The sequence below is a fragment of the Myodes glareolus genome, chromosome 23 (assembly GCF_982192425.1).
Source record: "Myodes glareolus chromosome 23, mMyoGla1.1, whole genome shotgun sequence".
In the NCBI taxonomy this organism is placed as follows: Eukaryota; Metazoa; Chordata; class Mammalia; order Rodentia; family Cricetidae; genus Myodes; species Myodes glareolus.
The window spans coordinates 54,984,000-54,992,675 of NC_142048.1; the positions used below are offsets into that span (position 1 = coordinate 54,984,000).

General features: G+C 47.5%; 1 protein-coding gene across 1 annotated transcript; it reads left to right on the forward strand.

Annotated features, from left to right (window-relative positions):
• Positions 1-998: 998 nt before the first annotated feature.
• Coprs (coordinator of PRMT5 and differentiation stimulator) lies at positions 999-6,442 on the forward strand. Its single transcript, XM_087900838.1, has 4 exons — positions 999-1,122; positions 3,567-3,637; positions 5,396-5,601; positions 6,064-6,442. The coding sequence occupies exons 1-4, from the start codon at positions 1,054-1,056 to the stop codon at positions 6,231-6,233; spliced, it is 516 nt and encodes a 171-aa protein (XP_087756964.1). The 5' UTR covers positions 999-1,053; the 3' UTR covers positions 6,234-6,442.
• The last annotated feature ends 2,234 nt before the right edge of the window (positions 6,443-8,676 follow it).

Sequence of the window (8,676 nt, forward strand, 5' to 3'; positions counted from 1 at the left end):
ACCTAGCCATATCATAGTTCCTAAACGTTTCTCAAAACACATGGAAGTCATACAACTGATTTTCATTTTTTTAAAAAAAAATTATTGTGTATACAGTGTATATATACATGCCTGCAGGCCAGAAGAGGGTACCAGATCTCATAGATGGTTGTGAGCCACCATGTGGTTGCTGGGAATTGAACTCAGGACCTCAGGAAGAGCAGTCAGTGCTCTTAACCTCTGAGCCATCTCTCCAGCCCTTCACAGAATTTCTAGACCACAAAGAATATTGATACACACACACACACACACACACACACACACACACACACACACACACGTGCACTCTGCCTGCAGCTTGCTGTTGACTTGTGTCTTCGAAGCAGCAGGGAAATAACCAGACTGAAGACTTTGTCCACTGAAAGAGGTTTGTTCAACTTCTACTGACCAACTGTTATTGAACTCTGGGGTCACAACTTGTGACCCAAATCAGGTCCGGCAAACCATACTCAATAAGTCAATAAAAAAATACCAAACTAACTGTGGAAAGAAGAAAATGGAGACTTATGCAATGGAGTCACATTACTGACTTGGAGAACAGGTTGTGACTTCCAAGTTCGATAACACAGCCACAGAGTGTTTCCGGGTGGCACATTGTTTGGGGAGTTTATCTTGATTCCCGACTTCAAAAAACGATCATTAAGCCAAGGTGGCAAGTCTCCAGGCTGCTGAGTTATCTGGAAAACCCTGTGATGGGATGAAGGGATGGAGCAGCGGTGACTTTAACTGTGACGAAGCCTGGGCTTTCTAAGCTATCGGGGTTGACTCTGGTCATTTAAAGCTGCCATGGGGAAGGCCCAGTGCCCTGTCCTGCCTAAGGCTCTAAACCAGGGAAGTCAGGACGAGATTGGGAGCCTGTGGTCCCCACACGACGAGGTGGGCGTGTCGTCCGGCACCGCTGCCCCTGCGCCGCCCCGCCCCCTCGGTGGAAGCGCCGCGCCGATTGGCCTCTCGGCAGCTTGTCGACCGTCACGTGCCGGAGCGTCCCGGGAGCCTGGCTGTGGGCGGCGGGGCATGGACCCTCAGGCGGCCCCCGGTCAGGGGTCCGGAGAGCTAAGTGCGCGGGAGGCCCCCAGCGCGGAGGTGAGCGCCACGGGGTGGGGGACCCGGACTGGAAGCCGCGGGGCTCGCGCGCTGCCGTCCGGCCGCTCACCCGGGAAACGCCGGGGCCCCGCGAGCGCGCGCAGCCCGGCCGGTAACGGCGGGAGCGAGCACGCGGACCCGAGCCCCGGGTGGTAGCGGGCGCCGGAGGGAGAGGGAAACCGGGGAAACCGGGGGAGCTGGGGGCCGGGGTCAGGTAGGAGCGTCGAGGAAACGGATTTTTCTTTTCTTTTCTTTTTCTTCTTTTTTTTTAACCTTGAGCATCTCTGGCCGTTGGTGGGGATGTGCAGCTGACTTTGGACGCCAGATGTCACCGGTGCTTTATTTTTTCCCGTTTGATGAAACGGAAAGGCCCCTTGTGACACGGGGTTTTCAGAAACTTCTTTTCGAGTGGGAGCAATACCGCCTTTCCCTATGACCCGCCCTTATTCAGCGTCCACCTGTACAGTGAGCTTGACCGTAGACATCCTGTGTAGGAGAAGCCACGCCTTGTGCCTGACACAACGTACATGCTAATTGGGTCTATGAATGGAATGCTTTCCTTGAGCCTCAGAGATGCTACTTGCAGCGACCGTAGCAAAAGATTCGCCAAGAAAATTAGCTTTGCAGAATAGGACAGCACTCATTTTTGTCAGGGTGGTGCAGGGGTGTTCTTAGATGAGAGGGCCTTGGCCCAGCAAGGCCTGGAGTTCAGAAACGGAGCAAATGACCCTGAATCTTGGATCCTAAAGCAGGCCTTGTCCAGGAAGTCGGAGAACGTGCGAGCAATGTGAATGGCATTGGAGGGCCCACGAAGGCCTTGAGAAGAGTAGTGATTGCCCTTTCTAAGACTGAGCAGGAGTGGAGAGATGGCCCAACACCTTGCGGGGGGATGGGGGGTATTAGCAGTGAGCTCTGGTTATGGGTTATCGCTGACCACAGGAGGCAGAATTGAATCATTAAAAGTCCAGGCATGAATGAATAATGAGTGCTAATTAGAGTGTGTGCTAAGTACAGGTGTATGATGGGAAGTTTATCTAAGACTGGAGAGAGAGCGCGGTGTTGGTCCTAGAGAGTTTGGTTTGGTTCCCAGCACCCACAGTAGGTGACTCACAGCCATCTGCAACTCCCTGTCCAGGGGATTTGGTACATGCACACTTGCAAATATATGTAAATATATAAATAAATAAAAACTTAAAAAACAAAGTGAATATAAGTCCAAGAAATGTTACTTGTCTGCAATCTCACGGATGGTTTTGTTATTGTTGCCTTTATTGCATTTTTTGAGACAGGGTCTCCTGTAGCCCAGGAGCTCACTCTGTGACCAAGACTGACCTTGAACTTGTGATCCTCCTGCCCCCACTTCTCAAATGCTGGGATTAAGGGTATGTGCCACCACACCTGACTCTCTGTAGTGCTGGAAAATCAGACTGGGGCATTGAGCACACGAGGCAAACACTCTACCAACCGAGACACATCTCCAGCTGTGCTAGGTGTTTTCATAAATGTTATGTCAACACAGGACCCCTGCAAGGTCAGAACAACCACCCCAGGTCACGCCCTGGGTTCATGGCATGGCTAGAATCTGGCCTAATCAAGCTGTGGGCATAACTGGTTCCACTGGAGAGGATCTTGGGGACAATAAAGTTTGGGGCACTCTGAAGTAATGGGGAGTACAATTACCTGGTTGGCAGTAGGGATTTAAGTATTCCGTTCACTGTTTAGAAACTAAAACTCTGGGTCCCCTCATACCACTGGAGAGACACTGTTAGGATTTATTAGGGGCTGGAGAGGTGGCTCAGCAATTGGGAGCGCTGACTGCTCTTCTGGAATACCCAGGTTTGGTTCCCAGCACCCACATGACAGCTCACAGCTATCTGTGACTCCAGTTCCAGGGCTTCCAGCATCCTCACACAGACATACATGCAGGCACCATACATACATACATACATACACACACCAATGTAAGAAGGAGTTGTTAGATATAAGGTAACTGAAAAAAAGGTTTGCAGAGAAGTAGCGGGGACAGGAAACAGCTACCAATCCCGGCCAGGAAAAGGAAGGAGGCAGAGCTGCTCAAATGGCAGAGGAAAGGGTTTACAGACAGACCTGGAATTACAAACCCCGAGACCCAGGAGCTGTCCAGATTGGCTCTAGAGTGTCTAAGTGTGAAGTCCCGGTACCCAGACTCCTAAAGAGGGCCAAGAGAAGAGAGCAAAACTGGCCTCTGTCAGCTGGCCACTGCAAGGAGACTTTCCCAGTGGTGTAGGTGGAGAAGCCTTGCTGGGTGATGCCTACAGGCCCGGCCTCTCTAGCCTTGCTGGGTCCTCAGGAGCAGGTGCAAACCCCGCAGTGTGGAGAGCACTACGGGAGAGTGGGCTCAGAGCGTCCGGGTAGTGACATGTCCCAGATACCCAAGTTCCTGGTAATGATTTCTTCTTCCACAGGCTGGCTTTGCCGCAGCTGACCTCTCTGGTCAGGAGACAGAGACTGAGATGGCCATGGATCGACTAGGCAAGTAGACGGCAGAGACCTGGGGTGGATGTTGGAAGAGATGGAGGAAAAAAAAAAGCATAGTCCCTTAGCCTCATGCACCTTTTCTTGCTAGCCTGTCCTCCCTGCCAGTGAATTACCTTCTTTGCCCAGTGTTTCGGTGAACCCTTCATTTGGAGGCTTCAAGGAAGTATTCGACATTGTATGGATTCAGACCACCTTATTTCACTGGGAGAAATAACTCGAGGCACTGAAAAGCACACAGAGTATGTAAGTAGAAAATGGTTTCAGGTTCAGGTTATAGTCCTTGAAGGGCTTACATTTTTTAATCCTTAGGTAAGTCACTTAGCCTTTCTGTATCTGCAAGATGGGCTGATGATACCTCCTAGGGTTGGTTTTAGGGTTGCATGAGAAGATAACGCACTAGCCACTGTGTAATCATAGCTAAGTAAGAAATTCGGTCCCCTTTTTACCATGCTAAGTGAACACGGGAAGAAAGTTCTAATGGGGAGTGCTGGTCTACAGGTGAAGCCAGGATGGGTGTAATTGTAGCAGCTGGCGGGTGCTAACACCGTATTCCAGACACAGCTCCCAGTGTTTCCTCTTTGCCTAAATAAACTCACAACAGCCTGGTTACTGTTTAAGGCACATAATAAAGTCTTAAAATACGGCAAAAGATTTATACTATAAATTTACCATTTCGCTATATTAAAGCGTACGGTCCGGTGGTGTTCAGCCCGGTGACTGTTGTACAGTTGTTACCCCTAGTTGTAGGATATTTCCCCGACCCTAAAAGGAAATCCTGTACCTGTGAGTAAACACTCTCCACTCTCTAGTTCCTGAGCCCCTAACTACTGATCAGCTTTTCTCCTGCCAAGTATTACCTGGTGTGAACGAGCAAATGCGTTTGTACAGTAAATGAAATTATACAATATATGGTCTCTTGTGTCTGGCCTCTTTCAACTCGGCACATTTCCGGGGTCTCTTCATGTGGCAGCCCCCACACTCATCCGGTGACCAGTCCCAGAATCGTGTAGACTGGTGACACGGTGACGATGAACCGTGCTGCAGGGGACTTTTTTTTTTCTTTGTCTGAACTGTTTTTAGTTCTCTTGGGTTTAAGAATTGCTGGGGCTTGTGGTAATTCCAGGTGTCAGCTATTGTGAATCAGTTGACTATAAGTCCAGTGGCACATTTAGTATTTGGCAGTTCAGATCTGAACTCAGGTCTCTGTCTCTAGATTCCATGCTCCTCGCGTGTCGTTTATGAGACATGGTGACAGCTGTAACACCACAGCAGTTTCAGGCCAGTTACTCCTTCCCTCAGCCCTGTATCACCACAGGACGCCTGGCCTTGGAGGTCCATCGTCCTTCCCCAAGTTCAGGAAGAGGAGTGTGGGGACTGGCAGGCCCTGTTCTCTGCTGCCCTTTGTACTAGCACTCTGACGAGCTTTGAAAAGGAAAGTGCGACACAGGCTTGACCGGAAAAGTACATTTGCCAGAGGCCTTTGGGTTCACTGGCGTATAAACTACCTGAAAATATCCCCAGTACAAGGCCTCTGTACTCGATGGCCTTGTCTAAGACAAGCATCTTATTGGGAGAAAATGATCAACCCTATTTTGAAAGCACAATTGTAAGTGTAAGTGCTCTGGTAACTGAAGACTATGTGTAGATTTTTACTCCCTCTTGGAAGAAGGCTACCAGAAAATGTCTAACCATATGAGCAGAACTCCTGTGCTTTTATCAATTTTAAAAAACTTCTTTTTGTTGATTTCATAGCCAGAGGAGCCCAGAGCATCCCTAATGATAACCCTGCCCATGCTGAGGGCCCAGATTTGGAAGAAGATGGCTTTGCTGTGGAGGAGAAGGAAGCTGATGGGGAACTGTATGCCTGGGAGCTGTCAGAAGGTCCGCCCATGGAACAGGCTGCTGATCTCTTTAGTGAGGACTGGGACTTGGAGCTGAAAGCAGACCAAGGCAATCCTTATGGTAGGTAGGGCATGTCTGGGGGCTGAGCCACAGCTGCTCAGACCTCCTTCCCACTTCCCCTAAAAGCAGATGTTGGGAATAGGATCATATACATGAATTCAGCCTCATTTTGGTCCAGGTCTGGAATTTCTGCTTTTCTATATTAAAAACAAATTGTACCAATTCCACAATGTGTCGATTTGTTTCAATAAGAAAATTCTCTCCGAAAGTCTTTAAGCTGAGCTGAGCAAACAGCAGTGGTCTGTGATCCATTTGTCTTCCTTTTTGCTTCAGAGAACATTGAGGAGAGGATAGATGAATAGTTCAGAATGCCTTTCTTCAGGAGAGGAGGTGTGTGCGTGCGTGTGTGTGTGTGACTGTTATTGAAATAATTGTAAGTCTTCCCTCTAGACATTTTTCTTCTTGTGCAATCCAGTTTCATTTCCCTCCTTCCTTTAACCTGTATTTTGAAACTGTCTGCAGATGCCGATGACATCCAGGGGAGCATTTCTCAAGAGATTAAACCTTGGGTGTGCTGTGCCCCGCAAGGAGACATGATGTATGATCCCAGCTGGCACCATCCCCCTCCACTGATACCACATTATTCTAAGATGGTCTTTGAAACAGGACAGTTTGATGATGCTGAAGACTAATTCGTCACTCTCTGCCTGTGGGAGCTCGTGTTCTCCAGACCAAGGGTGGTTTCTTGTGTGTGTGCCACAGGCGGCTGTTGATGGGCTGCCGTTCTCCATCTTGTTGTTGCTCTTGTTCTGTTGTTGTTGTTAATGGACACTTTGGAGTGTGTTGGCGTGTTTGTGTCAGAATTGTGTTCTTTATAAATAAAGGAAAAAATAACTCCGTGTTCTTTGCATTTCTTCCTTATGATTGTGTGCTTCTGACCAAGGCTTGTCCCTTCATTGAATTATTTTTTAGTTTTGTTTTTTGAGACAGGGTTTTGTTTTTTGAGACACAGGCTGTCCTAGAATTCGCTTTGTAGACTGGGCTGGCCTTGACATCCACCTGTCTCTGCCTCTCAAGTGCTGGGATCAAAGGCATGTGCTACTACCACCTGGCAACCATGGCAACTCTTAGAAGACATTTAATTGAAGCGGCTCGCTTACAGTTCAGAGGCTCAGTCCATTATTACCATGGTAGACAGCATGGCTGCATGCAGGCAGACATGATCCTAGCTACATCTTGATCAGAAGGAAACAGGAAATGATCACACTGAGGGAAGCTTGACACACTTCCTCCAACAAGGCCACACCTCCTAATAGTGCCACCCCCTATGGGCTTATGGGGACTATTTTTATTCAATCCACATTCCATGCCACGCCCTGTCCACCCTGGACTTGTAGCCATATAAAGCAAGATGCATTTAGTCTAACTTCAAAAGTCCCCATAGTCTATCAGTCTCAATAGTGTTTAAAAGTCCAAAGTTTCTTCTGAGATTCATGCAATCTCCTAACTGTAATCCCCTATAAAATCAAAATAATAAAAAAAAACACATACTTTCAACATCTAATGGCCCAGGATAGACATTACCATTCCGTCCCATCAGCCTGCAGGTCACCTAGACGAGGCTGTCAGCCACTCACTGCTCACCGCACAGCTGTTTCTTAGGGATGCTTAACAGTCATGACTTCCTCTCCTATCACCTTTCTCTACCCGCAGCTCTAGCTGTACCTAGGGAGTTCTGCCATTCGTGTACGATCATTTTTTTTTAAATATTTATTTATTTATTATGTATATGATATTCTGTCTGTGTGTATGTCTGCAGGCCAGAAGAGGGCACGAGACCTCATTACAGATGGTTGTGTGCCACCATGCGGTTGCTGGGAAATGAACTCAGGACCTTTGGAAGAGCAGGCAATGCTCTTAACCACTGATCCATCTCTCCAGCCCCCATCGTGTACGATCGTTTGATGCAAACGATGTCCATGTTTCATTTCAATCCTTGGAGGTTTTAATTTATTCTCAGGCCCAGATTATTTTAGTCACGCCCATGAGTACTTGAAATGTGCCTATCCTGCACTTTCTGAGTTTTTTGAGACAGGGTTTCTCTGTAGCTTTGGAGCCTGTCCTGGAACTCACTCTGTAGACCAGGCTGGCCTCGAACTCACAGAGACCCACCTGTTTCTGCCTCCCAGGGGCTGGGATTAAAGGCATGTGCCACCACCGCCCGGCTCTGATAGTTTTGCAGAAATAAGAGACATAATTGTATATGTATGTCAAATCTTGTATATAGCACTGACAATTGTAAGTTCTGAGGTAAATTAATTTTCTAACTGTAAATTAATTTTGAACTTTTTAAAGATTCATCAGTTATTGCTTTATATATTCTGAAGGTACAGATATAGTTAGGACTATTATAGTTGTCACTAAATTCATCCCTTGTTCATTAATAACCTGAATAACCAGAGTTGGTTGGTAGAGTGCTTGCCTAACATGCACACGGCCCTGGGTTCAAGTCCCAGCACCACATAAAACGGCATGGTACTGCATGCCTGTAATCTCAACATACAGGAGGTAGAGACTGGAGGATCAGAAGTTCAAAGTCCATCCTAGCTATAACTTAAGCTACGAGATCCTGTCTCCAAAACTACCAATCTGAGTTTCTTCTTTTAAAACACGCCTTTTAATCCTGTGTTTGTCTTACATTTGAGGCATATAGACCACTTTCATTTGTTGGCCAGACCCCAACCTACTTGACCCCTGCAGTAGGAATAGATGCTTCTGAAAAAGCCATATAAATCGAGCCTGGATCTCTCTCCTGCTCCTGGCAGAGCCACAGGCCACTCAGCATACAAGCAGACCAGGAGCTCAAGATGGGTGAACTGCTTGAGTGGTGTGTCAACAGAAGCAACTAGACCCAAAAGGACAGTAAGAATTGGAATTTATTTTGTCCTAGGCAAACTGGGATTAACTTGAGGGCACATCAGCAATTACCATCAGTCTATGCAGTGGGAAACGCTCTAGACCCGTAAGGCCAAAGAACCCACAACACAGACGAGGATATTGTGAAATAAGGCGATATTGTTTACACCTGTTGTGCTATATGAAACCACTGAGTTGAAAACTCATTAGAAATAGTCT

What these genes read in the sequence shown, in the direction of transcription:
- Coprs (XM_087900838.1), top strand. Translation starts at nt 1,054, where the DNA reads ATGGACCCTCAGGCGGCCCCCGGTCAGGGGTCCGGAGAGCTAAGTGCG. An exon ending in GGGAGGCCCCCAGCGCGGAG is followed by an intron (nt 1,123 to 3,566) that starts GTGAGCGCCACG and finishes CTTCTTCCACAG; the next exon opens with GCTGGCTTTGCCGCAGCTGA. An exon ending in AGACCAAGGCAATCCTTATG is followed by an intron (nt 5,602 to 6,063) that starts GTAGGTAGGGCA and finishes AACTGTCTGCAG; the next exon opens with ATGCCGATGACATCCAGGGG.